The sequence below is a fragment of the Pezoporus flaviventris genome, unplaced genomic scaffold (assembly GCF_033815535.1).
Source record: "Pezoporus flaviventris isolate CSIRO_AGI_PZ_B2104156 unplaced genomic scaffold, CSIRO_AGI_Pfla_v1 ptg000002l, whole genome shotgun sequence".
Classification (NCBI taxonomy): domain Eukaryota; kingdom Metazoa; phylum Chordata; class Aves; order Psittaciformes; family Psittacidae; genus Pezoporus; species Pezoporus flaviventris.
The window spans coordinates 18262517-18279674 of record NW_026892550.1 but is presented as its reverse complement, the minus strand read 5'-3'; the positions used below and the strand labels follow the sequence as shown (position 1 = coordinate 18279674).

Sequence of the window (17158 nt, the reverse complement as noted above, 5' to 3'; positions counted from 1 at the left end):
CTTATAATCATTCTGCTTAACAAACCTTTCTCACATACCATTTGGTTTTTTGGTTTGGATTCTGGAATCTGTTTAATCTCTCTCCCAGTGTATCCAAAATGTAACTTGAATCTTTTGTTTTCAGGGGATTTAAAAATGATTTATCATGGTTTTTCTTTTTCTTTTCTTTTCTTCTTTTTTTTTTTTTTTTTAATAGCTTTGCTTTCAAGGTCCACTTAGTTCTGCAGTAACCCTGTCCCCTAGGAATCAATTTCTTAACATGAGAGCAAAGAGAGTTCATATACTTTGTGATCCAACATCCCTTAGAGTTGGAGTTTCATTTCATTAATAATTCACTTACGAGCACATACATTCATTTTACATGAGTCCTCAATGTGGCCAGGGTACTGTGTAGTCTGCACTGTATCCACCTATAAAAAATACAAAAATATATGTCTGCTTACCGGGATGTGAGTAGATTTCGGCTAACCTAATCCTGTATCTCAGATATTTTAGCAAGTAAAAAGATTCCTCTTCTCTCCCTTTGGTCCAAACAGACTCCATAAAGGAACTATTTGGCAGCAAAAAGTGTAAGAATAGTATTACATATTGCTTAAGAAAAATAATTAATTAAGTACACTATGTCCAGGAACAGGATGGTTTTAAATCATAGAGAAATTGTAGTGATTTAGGTATTCCTGCTTTTCTTACCTGCAGTTACTACAGACAGAGGAAAAAATAGTATGTTTTGGGTATCAGTGACAAGCATAACTTTTCTCCATGGAGTGATGGGATAAATAGTGTGGTAAATCGTTAATGATATCAAACAGTTATAAGAAGCAAAGAATAGGGATTTTATATGAAAACAAACAGGAAACTCTTCTTCCCCCTCATCCACCTCACACACAGCCCCCGAAAGAAGGGAGTGAGTGAGCCAGATTTTGATGGCAACATACAATATACAGTGATAATTCTATGAACATCTAAGTTATTCGAAATGCCAGGTATCAACCATTGCACTTCAAGGTGAACATAAAGGAAATGGAGATCTATAGGAAAACACGTTTCCTTTGAATCACTTTGTTCAATACGTTTATGAACAGAACAAAACACTGAAGAGACATGCACTTCTAATAAACAGTGAAGGTTTCTGTCCAATACATTCTTAAAAAAAAGCTCTTAAAATAGCATTCAGAAATGGGTCATCTACACAAAAAATATTAACCCATTGTGTGTCAGTTATGTAACGTTTGGTTGCTTTCACCAATCTTTTCAGTTTTTCCAGTGTTTCTGAATTATTAATAATTATATGTTTAGTTCACATCACTCACTACTAAGTCCTTATTTTCCAATGTTTTAATGAATCACTTCTAATCTATTACACATATTCAAAGTTAAAACCAAATTATACAAATGTAGGATAGCAATGTCAAGCATCTCTACAAAGCAGCTTTTGCTCTCTGAACATAATCCATAAAAGACTCCCAAATGTCCTCAAATAAGTAACGTCTGTTCCTCAGTCTAAATATGATCTTCTTACAGGAAGCCATCTGGGCTTCCTGTAAGCAAAACATTCTGCTTTAGTTGCAGAAGAAATATATTTACACCACAGTAAAATCCTTCATCATCATCATCAATCCAATTACATGCGAATCTCTTTGTTCAGTTTCCACTGTCTTAGCTTGACTAAACAGCAAAAACACACAATGAGCCAAAAAACAATATATAGAAATATAGGTAACACATTTACTTGTCTATCTAACTTGATTGATCAATCTCTCTACCTATTATTTAAGTACATTGAGTACCTCAAACTTGTTAACTTCAACAGCTATTCAAATTCATAGCAAATGTAAGCTTTGCTAATTTTTAGGGGAATGCATTCACTCCAACAGTAGACTTGTCCAGCATGCAATAAACAGAGATCTACTAACATGTATTTTAAATATCTTTCTCCAAGACAGATACATCTGTGAGCATTTGGTGCATTCATATGATATTTCTGAAGTCCAATAGGTTCATAAATGTAACAGATTTTTACTATAATTAGAGCTTTCTTCTATGACAGAAACTCACGCTATTATTTCAGTTAACAAATCAAATCATAAATCAATGCAAAATAAAAGCTAAACAAGAAAATTACCTGACACGTACTAGACAAAGTGTTGGATCTTTTTATCAAAAATGTAATATATTATATCCTCACAAATTCAAATAATCATGGTGGTCTAAGTGTGTCTGTGTATTTTACCTGCTGGTGCAGTATAAAAAAGGAAGGATAAAAGTGCAATTTATTGTGCCTTTCTACATCGCATCTTAACAGGCAAGAGAGTTTGTACCACTTCCCAATCTTAGGCATACACTGCGCAGTCACAGAGAGTAAACTGATGGAGGACCTTGTGTCTGCATTGCAAGTGCCACACACCATGTGGTACCCTGAAGACAATACTGGAAGGAAGACAATGCATCAGAAGTGTTAGTGGTGCACTAAAATATGTACAGCAAGACTCCAAGTATGGACTCGACTTCAAACCCAAATAAACCCTTCCTGTGCTCTGTATCATTAATGTAGATGCATCATATATAATGATTAATTAAAAAATCGGAAAATTATCTTTTTTCATTGACTATGTTTCTGTGAAATGAATTGCTGTTTTCCCCACTTTTCTATGGCAGCTGAAAAAATCTTACTAATTTCCAGAAAATACATATGACTGGTTTTCCTCTTCCTATTTCCTGGCATGGAAATGCACATATACCAAAGAGTTAAATGAAGAACTGAGAGTCACTACCTCAGTTTTCATGAGCAAGATGCTTGCAGCTCTTCACTAATCCAGTCCATAACACTGAAATGCAGGCCTGAAAGTTTTATTACATACTGAGTCCATTTTCTGTTTATCATAGGCATAATTTCACATATTTCCTTGATAGATTACATTTTTCTTGTATGAATATTTCAATGGGAAATCTGTTCCATAATTTCAATGTTGCACTATATTAAAATTATAATAATAATCCCAAGTTTATTCATAGGTATTCATATTTGTTTCTTCTTTTTCATTAACTTATATATACATTGCTATTGGGAAGTGAAATTTTAGTACTAGTGATATATATTTGTTATTATACACAATTAACTTTCATCAAATGAGAGTCAGACTTTGAGTATAGACGATCACAGCCACAACATATTGCTACAAACTCAGAATGACTGACTTCTGCGAGCACCCTTATATTAATTTTTTTTGCCACTCATCTCTATTTCTTCTTAGCACTAAATTTGTATCTGTAAATACATTATGATTGCAACATATATCATATATTGATCTGACTGATGTGTGTGTATTACTAAAAATTTGAGACAAGTTGCTGCGACATTCAATATGCCTTAAACAGAACTGAAAGGCACAACATGCTCATTTTTGCCCACTACAGCAAATCCCAGATAAAAATATATCTCCTATAGATTTCCTGTTACTTTCCACAAGATGCTTCTAATCTATTTTTAAACTCATTTTACAGACACAACTTCATTTTCAGTTTGTCACAGAAATCAAAATAAGGCATGAGGAATTGTAGGAAGTGTATTGAATACATTGTGTTTGAATATACATGTTGAATAATGAATATTAATTCTCATATTCTTAAACAAAATAAAATTAATCATCAAATAAAATGTTCAATAAAACAGTTTTATGCTGTGCCATTTGTACAATATTTGTAAATCATTAAAGGCCATATATAGGATAAAAATATAGGTAAACTGAAATTAATTAAAAGTTTGTCTGAAAAAGAAATTAGTGAGGACTGAGATCACAGAGATGCATAGATTTTAGTCATTAGAATTCCAGTAACAAGCAGGCATGGTCTAATATAAGAAAACCTATCCATAATCCTGATAAAAAATAAAATAAAATTAAAGAAATAAGCTTAAAAGGGTAAAACACCTGGAGGTAGTACAGGGTTTAAGATGAGTGTAGTCTCATTTAACCTTACTTAAATTCAATTTGGCATATTCTTAACTACTTTGTGTCAGCTGGGTCTAGTTTTACAACTTAATTATGATTGCTGCTGACTCCTGAATGTTAGGTAAAAGGTAAATCAAGTCCATCAAAACTTGATACCAAAACCAGAAAAATACATAAATTATCATTTTTAACCCATCATTACAAGCATAAAATTTATAAGATAAACATGTATCATTCACTACCTTTACAAACTCTCTGTTTTATTGCTTTCCTGCTTACATTATGCCTATGAATGAATTTTAAACATTTAGGCATCTGGCAAATCCTGACGCTTCCTATTATTAGGATATTAGCATTGAATTATGTTCACAGTCATGCTTTGCAGTAATGTGGTGATGCATTAACCACTGTCTCACAAAGACAGTGGTTACACATGGAAAGACTGTGTCCGTGCCACTCCCCTGAAATTCATGCATTCATCCCCACAAACTAAAGAATTTATACCTCAGAATTCAAAAAATCACCCATACTTAACCGTTAAGAAATCAGTTCTTTCTAAAAAAAAAATACAAAAAACAAACCCTAATGTAAATTTATCATGAGCATATACCTTCTGCTACCTATAGTTAGGAATGAAAACCAAAATATAATATCTCATCAAATATAAATATATCTCATTTAACTCTCTCATCCCCATCATAATAAGAACTGTGAAAATAAATATATTACATATTTAATGTTGTCTGCTACAATGCCTTGCAATTCCTGAAGCAAAGAACTGTCTTCAATACAATCCACTATAATGATATTATTGTTCTATTTTCAATACATATGTGTTTACTTATTTCAGATAGTTCAGAAATACAATTTGCTAATAGGTTTTTGAAGGCACAGAGTGGAATAACGTAAGATTAATCTACCTAAAAGAAGTCTCAATAATATAGTCTTCCATATGTCTTGCATATTATTTCCATAATACATTTATTAAAATTCTGTCACTTACGTTACTGAACTAATGCATTAAGAAGCACTCTAATGCGTAATTTTATCTATTCAAGTTATTACAGCCTTCAGACAGCAACACTCCGGACTGAGTAATACTGCCATGTCAAGAAAAAAAAGGCTCACAAAAACAGTACAACAAGTACTGATATCCTTAGATGCCTCTGATGCTTCAAATCTCACATGGCGAGTTTTATGCTGCTCTTTAAACAGCTTACAGAACGTAACTTGAGCTTGGTGTAGATAATTCTAGTAATAATTTCATCCATCATTAAGAAACCAAGGTGTGAAAAGTCTGTCCCATGTTTATTTTTTTACTTTACTTTCTTCCTTTTCTTAGAAGTACAGGAACATACTGGAAAGAAAATAACTATAATTTCTTTTTCTAAACTGATGAAATTCCATTTCAAAACTAGCAAGATATTTTTACATCACCTCATATCTCCAGAAGGTTGAAACATTTTCTGTAATTTCTAGACTGAAAATACAGTGGTATATTAATTGCTATTATATCAACATTATTCATTAATACTTTTTTTGCTGGCATTTACTCAAAATATTTTTATGAAGAGCAATCAAATCTCCTCTCAATATTTACTTTCTCAAGGCTCTGAGGTACATGTAGCATACATGAACGGCATAAAGCCTTCAGGGCAGGGTTATAAGGTATGCCCATGAATGAGTTCATGTACTACTGCAATCTTCAGCTGGGTGTACTAAAGTAAAAGAATTCCAGAATTACCGCAGTATAACAGGCAGTGGTTCAAAAAGTGATTCAAAGGAGGTTCAAGTATTCATGCCTTGAGGATAGTAACAGCTTGAGCCATCCAATTTCAGCCTGACACAGCATGTCTCTCAAGAGCCTTATGTCTGCATAAGTCAACTCCTAAAGAATTCCTGTGAAGTACTTAAGTTTGAATTAGTCAGCTCTTTCACAGCTAACTTTATATTCCATGGTTATTAAATAGATCTTTCTGAATCTCAAAATGTAATTAGAAATTCTTATAATTCAGCTAAATTCTTCCTCAAAATTGTTGACCAGGATTTTCAGATGAAGTCTTATAAATAACTCCTCAAATCACATGAATATGTCCATTTTTTTCACAGCAGCACACAACCTGATTCATCTTTACTTTGCAGAAACAAGTTTGCCTGTGTCACACTGCTGCTCATAGTAACTCTACCTGATTCATTAAATTATCCTCTACTGCTTCCATATCACGATTTCATAACCAAATTTACAGCTTGTCTTGTTCTCGCTATTGTATTTTGAGGAGTAAAGGTTCATTTTAATTGCTACAGTCTAAGGAGTTTCCTGGTCCTTTGTCTGCTACAGTCTAATTCTCACACAAACTCATGATGTTTATCATATTTATTTCATGATCAAGTTTCATTACTATATTTGCACTCTATGCACAAGCAAAGTATAAAGCAAAATCAGTCTTAAGACTCATGCTTGACTTGATTAACTTTCCTTCTATTTACCCTTATCTTTGCGACAACACCAACTGTCCTCTCATTTTAGTGAATTTCTTACATATTTTGTAATTCCTCTAGTAATTATCATCTTCCTCTGGTGCCCAGGTGGCACGGTATCAACTGCTTGCTGAAGTCCAAAGAGAGAAATTACTAAATTTTCTTTATCTAGCAAATTTATTATCTTTTCAAAGGAAGGTATCAGATTGCTTTGCACTAACTGCTTTCAGTAAAGCCATTTTCAACTTCTGTTTTTATCCCATTTTCCTGCTTCCTTTCTGTCAGCAACCTTTTTATTTTTCATATAAATTCTGCTCTACTTTGACAAAAATTGGTCACCCTTGTAGACCTTTATCCCTTCTTTTTTCACCTTCATCCCTACTTAAAAACAAATACTGTACTTTTTATTCTCTGACAAAACAGCACCATTTCTGTCCTAACAGATTCATTGACAGGAAGACATGGGATGCTTTGTTTTATATCACCCACAATTCTGTGGTGATGTTTATCCATTCCTCCTTGACTTACATGTATCAGAATTCAAGTTTTGCTTTTATCTCAGGTACTTCCAGCTTTTGCCTCCTATGTACAATATTATCACCTTTGTTTTAGACCAAGGCAAAGTTTTACTTTCATTTCTGTATCACAGCTATGTTAACTTTCACCTCTAAATGTAATAATTGCCCTGCTTCTCTCTCACTCTTGTTTTGTTAATATAGCTCAATAAAGTTTTCTTTTAATTATCCCTTTAGTGTCTATCTCAGTTAACATTTGTCAAACCTTTACCCCTATACTGACCATAACCCCATAATGTACTTCTCTTTGATTCTCTCCTCCTTTCTCCCTTTTCTCATTCCTAATTTTTCTGATCATGTAATTTATTCCATTAAAAAAGAAAAAAAAATAGACACCGCAGAATTAACACCTGTGTATTTGATCCTCTGAAAGGGCATTTGATATATCATTCCTCTGAGACTTATGTATGAAAATTATTTCTGTGTCACCTTCCTCTACAATCACTGTCCATACCAAGTACTGAAGGCCAATGCGGAACAGAATAAACCATAGAGTCAGAAAAAGAAATGTACTCTTCCAAGACCTAGAATTAATATGCCTAGGGACAGAACATCTCTATTTTTTGCAGTGATCCTTTGTCACTTCAGTCACAGTATTACACTGATTTATAATTTTTCCAGGCATCATCCCCACTCACCAAACAAGAAAGAAAGAAAAATTGGCAAGACTTCAATGCCCAATGTATAGAAAAACTGAGGTGAATGACACATATGTGTTTTTTTAATGCAGCTTTGTCTTTTAATGGCATTAATAACCGTTTTATTTTAAAGAAGACTTTTTAGATCATTGCCTAATTTACAATCTGCATGGAATGGTATATGCCAGTTAAATTTGTTGCTTACCCCATTTGCAACTGCAAAGCCAAAGGGGACCTCAGAGAAATGCTTTTGACAGAAGTATTATGCATGGATTTAAAAGCTTTATAGGTATATTTAAAACAGACTGCTATGATGTGGCAGAAATAGCAAGCTGATACATTTACCGCTTACTTTGCAATGTGAACTATTACTTTTCATCTCATGGGCACAACAGATTTCATAAGAATTCTTTACACTTCAGCCTTTCGGAGACATGAGGCCAGTAATCCCTGTTCAATATAGACCCTCCTTCTATACTTGGGGGTATAACAGGCTTCAGGGGCTTCTCTTGCCCCACTATCCCATGCCTGCCCTTGCTTCAGGGGGGCTAACAAGAGATTACCTATAGAGGAGAACAAAGGTAAAAATGCTGCATAGAGGAGCAGAGACTGCCTGAGCAGCAGGAAACCCACTGGTTTTTCCTGGGTGGATTATTCCTGGTCTCCAGATGTCAGACAGCAAAGTGGATTATGCCAAAGGCACAGTAAGACTCTAAAGGTAGAGTCCCCTCAGAACAGCCAAAGCTAAAGTAAACTAAAAGAAAAAGTTACGGAACGAAGTGAGGGGGAGAGATGTAGGTGGGGTCTGGGTTTAACTGCTTCATACAGGATCTGTAGGCAGGAGATGGCTAGGGCAGACTCACCAACCTTTATATCAAATTCCAAAGTACAATTACGTATCACTCTCACCCCAGAAATCTCACTGATCAGGGCAACTTCCCGATTTGTAGAGATGTTGTAGTAATAAAAGGAGAAAAATAGTAATTAATCAAGACCACTAAGAAAATAAAATATTAGAAGACAAAAGTAAGCACTGCTACCAGTCTATCACCAGTTTGAAAAAAAATGTCAAGAGCAGAGTCAGGCTGTATCTTTTAAATAGGCATAAGCTAAATCTAATATTTGAATAGATTACAGAAAGCATGCAAATTCATAAAACAACATTATTTAAAGGTGAGTGTTGCTCAGTAGATGAAAACTGAAATTAGCTTTCCTGAGTCCCTCTTCAGTGTACCTCCAAGTTGTAGTCAAATGGTTTATAAGATTTATAAATTCTCAGTTACTCTCATCTACATATTCATTTAAGTTACATAATGGAAGCATCATAATGACAAGATAAGTTTATAAAGAATATGGTGATCCTTAGATACTATGTTATATGTATGCAAAACACTATGGAAAATATACTGACAGTGTAAAGCTGTTTGCATTGTCAATTGTTCACTTTCTTAAAATTAAGTTTGAAACCAGAGGGGTTTTTATATGTATGTGTTGCCTTTCAAAGGAAATATAAATTCCATGCTTCAAAATAAGTTGCAACTTTTTAAGTCTTTTATCAATGACTAATATTGTGTTTCATAACAAGTAAGAGCTTTTGTCATAGTCTGTCTTATGAGGACAGCGTGGTAGATTATTTTAATTAAAGTCTGGTAAATTATCAAAAGGATTTTACATTCTACAAGTAATTGCTTTTTCTTCTCTATTCACTTTTGTTAATGGAAACAGAGAAAGTTGTTTTTATCTTTAATACATGATGCAGAATACAGAACAAAATTGAAAGAAAAATAAGCAGTTAATTAAGTGACCTTTAATTTCTTGGGCATCCTTTTACATTAAACCCAAAATGACCAAAATTAAGCTAGATTTGACAGTAGTTATATATGTGCAATTAAGTTATGTGTCGAAATCAGGCTGCTGTATTAACAGTACACACCTGAAAGTAGCTGAACAATGGACTGCAATGAAAGTTTGTTGTGGTTTAAGTCCAGCTGTAAATCAGACCATGCAGCCTCTGTCTCACTCCTCCCATTCCCCCCAACCCTGCTCCTGGAGGGATGGGGAGGAGAATTGAAAAAATGTAGCTCCCTCGGGTTGAGATAAGAACAGTTTAGTAACTAAGGTATAACACAAATCACTATTGCTACCACCAATAATAATAATGATAAGGGAAATAACAAGGGAAGAGAATACAGTTGCTCACCACCTGCCGACCGATGCCCAGCCTGACCAAGCAGTGATCTAGACCTTCAGGGTAACCTTCTCTCCAAGGAGAAAAATGACTGCTACTGCTGAACCCAGGACAGTAGCAGTAGCCTCTTTGGCTAGTTTGGGTCAGGTGTCCTTTCACTGCTGTCTCCCAGCTTCCCATCCTCCCTGGCAGAGCATGAAACTCGCAAAGTCCTTGGTCAGAGTAAACATGACATAGCAACAACTAAAAACATCGGTGTTATCAGTGCTGTTCCCAGTCCGAAAGTCAAAACCACAGCACTGCACCAGCTACTAAGAAGGAGAAAAATGACTGCTACTGCTGAACCCAGGACAAAGTTACATTGAAAGTTGCATTGAAATATTTGTGAGATCAGTTAAATTACCTCACATTAGATTGTACTCTGGCAATTCAAACATAGCATATTTCACATGCTTACAAATATTAGGTGACCACTAATCCTTTTGCTCATAAAATCCTCAACACAGATTAGTTTATGTACAGAAGTGGTACATGGGAATATGAATTAATACTATATATTATTTTGGTTTAAGGTTTGGGGTTGAGAGGCTTTTTTTCTCCTTTTTCATCATCAAAAAAAAAAAGCACCTTTTTCAGTGAAATAGCGAAATGCTTATTTTAGGACTCAAAATCTGTCTTAAGTGTGTCTCCACTTCTTTTGTATTGAATTAAATCTAGTATGCAGTGTGTGCTTAGAGTGTGAAAAGACTTTCTCTACCAAGGTAAGTGTCGTGGTTTAAACCCAGTCAGGTAACTTGTTCACTCACTCCCAGTGAGTGGTGCCAAGCTGACAACAATCAAGGTCCGTGTTCGTCTCCCCCCCCCTCCCTGCACCGGGGCTCTCCCCTTCCCCGCTCCCGGAGGAACGGGGAGGAGGATCGAGAGAGTGCAACTCCTACGGGTTGAGACAAGAACAGTCCAGCAACAAATCACCACCGCTACTATCAGCTAAAACAATGATAAGGGAAAATAACAAGGGAAGAGAATACGATACCACCGGCCAAGAAAACGAGTTCCACCCGGAAGCTCCTGTCCTTCCGGGTAACTCCCAGTTACCCCCCACCCCGGGCATGACGTGCTGTGGTATGGAATACCTTCCCGGCTAGCCCGGGTCAGGCGCCCCGTCTCTGCTTCCTCACAGCTTCCCCTCCTCCCTGGCAGAGCATGAGCCTCACAGAGTCCTTGGTCAGGGTAAACATCACTTAGCAACAACCGAAAACATCGGCTTCACCAACGCTGTTCTCAAAACTAGAAGTCAAAACACAGCACTGCACCAGTTAACACAAAGGAAAAACATGACTGCTACTGCTGAACCCAGGACATTATCCACCCCTTATTCCATACCATTCACGTCGTGCTCAGATCCCACATTTTCAATACACCATCGCTCTCCCACATATATACATCCATATACATACAGACCAAGAGGAAAAAAAATCATTTTCTTAGTGCATGGACCAATCCCTATAATGCTGCCGAGTCCATTCGGTCCATGATGTTCCAAGTTCATTCTCTGTTGGGATGATGGCTGGAGGGAAGTCAGGGCCAGTCGCTGGTGACCTGGAGACATCTAGTTGATGGGCTATAAAAGCATTACACAGCAGGCAACAGCATACAATTGAGTTCACTGGCTGTTTTCCCCTAAAATCAAATCCCCTTGAGGTATACATCGGACTTCCCCATCTTCCCGCATTACCCACCAAGTATATCCAGGTCCCTGAGCAAAAGCAATCCCACGAGTGGGTTTGCCTTTACCTGAAGCAGGAATAACCCAGACTGTCTTCCCCAGCAAATTCTTCATATGCACCACGGGAACTTTGTCCCCCTCTACAATATGTAAAAGTTCTGACTGGGCTGGGCCGGCCCTGTTGGCAGATCCTCTGGTGTTGACCAACCAGGTGGCCTTTGGTAAATGTGTATCCCAATGCTTGAAAGTTCCCCCACCCATCGCTCTCAGTGTAGTTTTTAACAGCCCATTGTACCGTTCGATTTTCCCAGAGGCTGGTGCATGGTAGGGGATGTGATATACCCACTCAATGCCATGCTCTTTGGCCCAAATATCTATAAGGTTATTCCGGAAATGAGTCCCATTGTCTGACTCAATTCTCTCTGGGGTGCCGTGTCGCCACAAAATCTGTTTCTCAAGGCCCAGGATGGTGTTCCGGGCAGTGGCATGGGGCACAGCGTATGTTTCCAGCCACCCGGTGGTTGCTTCCACCATGGTAAGCACATGGCGCTTGCCTTGGCGGGTTGGTGGCAGTGTGATATAGTCAATCTGCCAGGCCTCCCCATATTTATACTTCAACCATCGTCCTCCATACCAAAGAGGCTTTAACCGCTTGGCTTGTTTAATTGCAGCACATGTTTCACACTCATGAATAACCTGGGCAATAGTGTCCATTGTTAAGTCCACCCCTCGGTCACGGGCCCATCTATATGTTGCATCTCTGCCCTGATGGCCTGAAGTGTCATGGGCCCACCGGGCCAAAAATAATTCACCTTTATGTTGCCAATCTAAGTCCATCTGAGCCACTTCAATCTTAGCCGCTTTATCCACTTGTTGGTTGTTCTGGTGTTCCTCAGTGGCCCGACTCTTGGGTACATGGGCATCTACATGACGTACCTTCACCACCAGGTTCTGCACCCGGGCAGCAATATCTTTCCACAGTGCAGCAGCCCAGATGGGTTTACCTCTGCGTTGCCAGTTGCTCTGCTTCCATTGCTTCAACCACCCCCACAGGGCATTTGCCACCATCCATGAGTCAGTATAGAGATAAAGTACTGGCCACTTTTCTCGTTCAGCAATGTCCAGGGCCAGCTGGATGGCTTTCACCTCGGCAAATTGACTCGATTCACCCTCTCCTTCAGCAGTTTCTGCAACTTGTCGTCCAGGACTCCATACAGCTGCCTTCCATCTCCGATGCTTTCCCACAATACGGCAAGAGCCATCAGTAAACAAGGCATACTGCTTTTCACTTTCTGACAGTTTATTATATGGTGGGGCCTCTTCAGCACGCACCACCTCCTCCTCTGGTGACATTCCGAAATCTTTGCCCTCTGGCCAGTCCATGATGACTTCTAGAATGCCTGGACGACTGGGATTTCCTATTCGAGTTCGTTGTGTAATTAGTGCAGCCCATTTACTCCATGTAGCATCAGTTGCATGATGTGTAGAGGAGACCCTGCCTTTGAACATCCAGCCCAGCACGGGCAGCCGGGGTGCCAGGAGGAGCTGTGCTTCAGTGCCAATCACTTCCGAAGCAGCTCGAACCCCTTCATAGGCTGCCAGTATCTCTTTCTCAGTTGGGGTATAGCTGGCCTCAGATCCTTTGTATCCCCGACTCCAAAAGCCGAGGGGTCGACCTCGAGTCTCCCCTGGAGCTTTCTGCCAGAGGCTCCAGGTAGGACCGTTCTCCCCAGCTGCAGTGTACAGCACATTTTTTACATCTGGTCCGGTTCGGACTGGTCCAAGGGCTACTGCATGAACTATCTCGCGTTTAATTTGCTCAAAGGCTTGTTGCTGCTCAGGGCCCCATTTAAAATCATTCTTCTTCCGGGTCACATGATAGAGAGGGCTTACAATCGAACTGTAATTTGGGATGTGCATTCTCCAGAACCCCACTGCACCCAAGAAAGCTTGCGTTTCTTTCTTATTAGTTGGTGGAGACATTGCTGTTATCTTGTTGATCACATCTGTGGGGATCTGTCTACGTCCATCTTGCCATTTTATTCCCAAAAATTGTATCTCCTGTGCAGGTCCCTTGACCTTACTCCGTTTTATGGCAAAACCGGCTTTCAGCAGGATTTGGATTATTTTCCTCCCTTTCTCAAAGACTTCTTCCGCTGTATCGCCCCACACAATAATGTCATCAATGTATTGCAGGTGTTCTGGAGCTTGCCCCTGTTCCAGTGCAGTCTGGATCAGTCCATGGCAAATGGTAGGGCTGTGTTTCCACCCCTGGGGCAGTCGGTTCCAAGTGAACTGGACACCCCTCCAAGTAAAAGCAAACTGTGGCCTGCACTCTGCTGCCAAAGGAATGGAGAAAAATGCATTGGCAATATCAATCGTGGCATACCACTTGGCTGCTTTTGACTCTAGTTCATACTGAAGTTCTAGCATGTCCGGTACGGCAGCACTCAATGGTGGTGTGACTTCATTCAGGCCACGATAGTCTACTGTTAGTCTCCATTCTCCATTAGACTTTCGCACTGGCCATATGGGGCTATTGAAGGGTGAGCGGGTCCTGCTGATCACCCCCTGACTCTCCAGTCTACGGATCAGCTGATGGATGGGAATCAGGGAGTCTCGGTTGGTGCGATATTGCCGCCGGTGCACTGTTGTGGTCGCAATTGGCACTTGTTGTTCTTCAACTTTCAGCAACCCCACAGCAGAGGGATCTTCTGAGAGACCAGGCAAGGTGGACAGCTGCTCAATTTCCTCAGTCTCCAAAGCAGCAATACCAAAAGCCCACCGGTACCCTTTTGGGTCTTTGAAGTACCCTCTCTTGAGGTAGTCTATGCCGAGGATGCATGGAGCCTCTGGACCAGTCACAATAGGGTGCTTTTGCCACTCCCTCCCAGTCAGGCTGATTTCAGCCTCCAGCACAGTCAACTCTTGGGATCCTCCTGTTACTCCAGAAATATAGATGGGTTCCACCCCTTGACAGCTTGATGGCATCAGGGTACACTGTGCACCGGTATCTACTAGAGCCTTATACTTCTGTGGGACTGATGTGCCAGGCCATCTGATCCACACAGTCCAGTAAATCCGATTGTCCCCTACCTCCACCTGGCTGGAGGCAGGGCCCCTCTAATGGTCGTCACAGCATTGGACACTTAAGTCGTGTTGAAAGGGATTATTCTTCGTTATCACAGGAGCTGGAGTAAAATCAGCTCTTCCACTCCATCTGGGAAACTGCTCACCAGAAACTGAAGCCGTAGCTCTCATGGGACGATCAGTCTTGGCCCTTGCTCCCCTCTTCAGTTCACTCACCCGTTCCTCCAAAGCTGAAGTAGGTTTTCCATCCCACTTTGTCATGTCTTCTCCGTGATCCAGCAGGTAAAACCATAGGGTACCCCGTGGCGTATACCGTCTGTATCTCCTCTCTTGAACAATAGGACGTCTTTTGTTAATAGCTGAGACGCGTGTTGGTACACGTGAGGAGCTGGATAAATCAGATACATCGTCCCTCAATTTGTCGAGGTCCTGGGACAGTTTTTTCACAGCTGAGATGATGGAAGGAGTGAGATTGTCTTCGAACTCTCGGAGTTTATGAACCATTTCATCCACTGTTAGTGGTACTATGTCATTCCAGGTCACTGTTGCCAATGAATGGGCATATGATGATGGTGCATTCCGTGTAAGTTTTCGCCACATGGGTCGTGTACATTCAACTTCATCTGGATCTATAGGTGTATCCCCGTTATTCGGCTTGATGTGATAGATCATCTCTACGATGGCCGATTCCCTCAGAGACTGGATGCCTTTGTCTATAGTAGTCCACTTGGCCGAACGACTCGTAACATCGTCCTTGTACGGAAACCTTTCTTTCACAGCTGCCAAGAGCCTCCTCCAAAGGCTGAGGGACTTTTTCTCTCTTGCAATTGCTTTGTCAATTCCCCCTTCTCTAGCAAGTGATCCCAGCTGCTTGGCTTCTGTACCTTCTAGTTCGTGACCATCGGCCCCATTGTCCCAGCATCGGAGTAACCAGGTGATGATGTGCTCCCCTGGTTGACGGGTAAAATCTTTTCGCATATTCCGCAGCTCGGTTGAGGTCCGAGGTCGAGAAGTTACCTCTTCTTCTTCTTCTTCGTCATGTGAGGATGACTCCTGATCAGATTCTGGACCGGGTGGTGAATTCATTGGTTCTTCATCTCGCTTCACCCTTTTTGCCTCCTTTTTGCTTGTTCTCTTGCGTACAGGGGCAACCGATATTGGTACGAATTGGTCCTCTGGTTTGGCTGCAGTGATTATCACTGTGGTTTGAGTAGCGACTGTACTTGTTGCTGGGGGTGGTGTAGCTACCGCGCTTGGAGCTGGGGTAACCGCGCTGTCTGTTGCAGTTGAAGTTTGAGCAGCTGCTGTACTTGCCACTGGGGTAGCTGCGCAGTTCATTGCAGCCAAAGTTTGAGTAGCGACTGTCGCTTTGCCCTCAAATCCACCGACATTCTTTTCCTTTTGAAGGTGCTGGATAGTGTTGAACAAGGCCCTGTAAGCATAGGCCAAGCCCCAGCACGTTGCCGTGATTTGTCCATCTCTGGTATGGCCAGAATGACCACACACCTCATTTAAGTGTTTTACTAATTCTTCTGGATTTTGCAGTTGTTCGGTAGTGAAATTCCAAAATACTGGGGGGGCCCACTGACCTAGATACTTGCCCATACTATCCCACACACCCTGCCACTCATGGCTGTCCAGCCTCTGGGAAAATCTCTCGGTCCTCCTACATCGTCGTTTGACCCCAGACAAGACCCAAACCTGAATCTGCTTAACTCTTGAAATCAGTAGTGGGCAAAACACACTCTGTATGCGTGTTAGCATGGTGATTCCCATCACCATCAGCAAACAAGTCTCAACAGCATTAAAAGGCCATTTAAAAAATTCGAAACTCTCAAATGTAAATGGTCTGGGGGGACGACTAGGAGGGTAAAAGGATGTCTCCTTCACAGGTTGAGCACCTGAGAAGGAGAAAAAAGATGTGTAATTGCTAAGCACCTCCATCATATACCTCCCAAAGTATAAAGGTGGTGACCACACTGGGAACATAAACCAGATCAGTTTCATGATCAATGATTCTATTGTATTACAAGTCATTACCATAAAGTACAATGGGATAAAAACCTTAGCCCAAGCCCCACACTTGAAAAACACTAATACAGCCAATACCGGATGGACGTAAGATATGGTATACTGAAACTGTGAGATCAAGAGGAACAACCTTGAGAGCCAATAAATCAGCATTGTGACGAGTGACTATCAATCCAGTCAGATCTGTTCTTATCTCAACCCCTCGTGCCCCACGTTGGGCGCCAAAAAGAACTGTCGTGGTTTAAACCCAGTCAGGTAACTTGTTCACTCACTCCCAGTGAGTGGTGCCAAGCTGACAACAATCAAGGTCCGTGTTCGTCTCCCCCCCCCTCCCTGCACCGGGGCTCTCCCCTTCCCCGCTCCCGGAGGAACGGGGAGGAGGATCGAGAGAGTGCAACTCCTACGGGTTGAGACAAGAACAGTCCAGCAACAAATCACCACCGCTACTATCAGCTAAAACAATGATAAGGGAAAATAACAAGGGA

The 17158-nt window shown here is 40.2% G+C and overlaps 1 protein-coding gene across 8 annotated transcripts in view; it reads right to left on the bottom strand.

Moving 5' to 3' along the window:
• Positions 1 to 17158, bottom strand: part of PCDH7 (protocadherin 7) — a 296359-nt gene that overhangs the window by 233484 nt on the left and 45717 nt on the right. For 4 of the 8 annotated variants that reach the window (XM_061470666.1, XM_061470677.1, XM_061470700.1 and 1 more), the window contains exon 2: positions 351 to 410. The exons of the other annotated variants lie outside the window; for them this stretch is intronic. In XM_061470666.1, coding sequence (XP_061326650.1) covers positions 351 to 410 — 60 coding nt within the window. The remainder of the gene's footprint in view (positions 1 to 350; positions 411 to 17158) is intronic. 8 annotated transcript variants of the gene reach the window in all.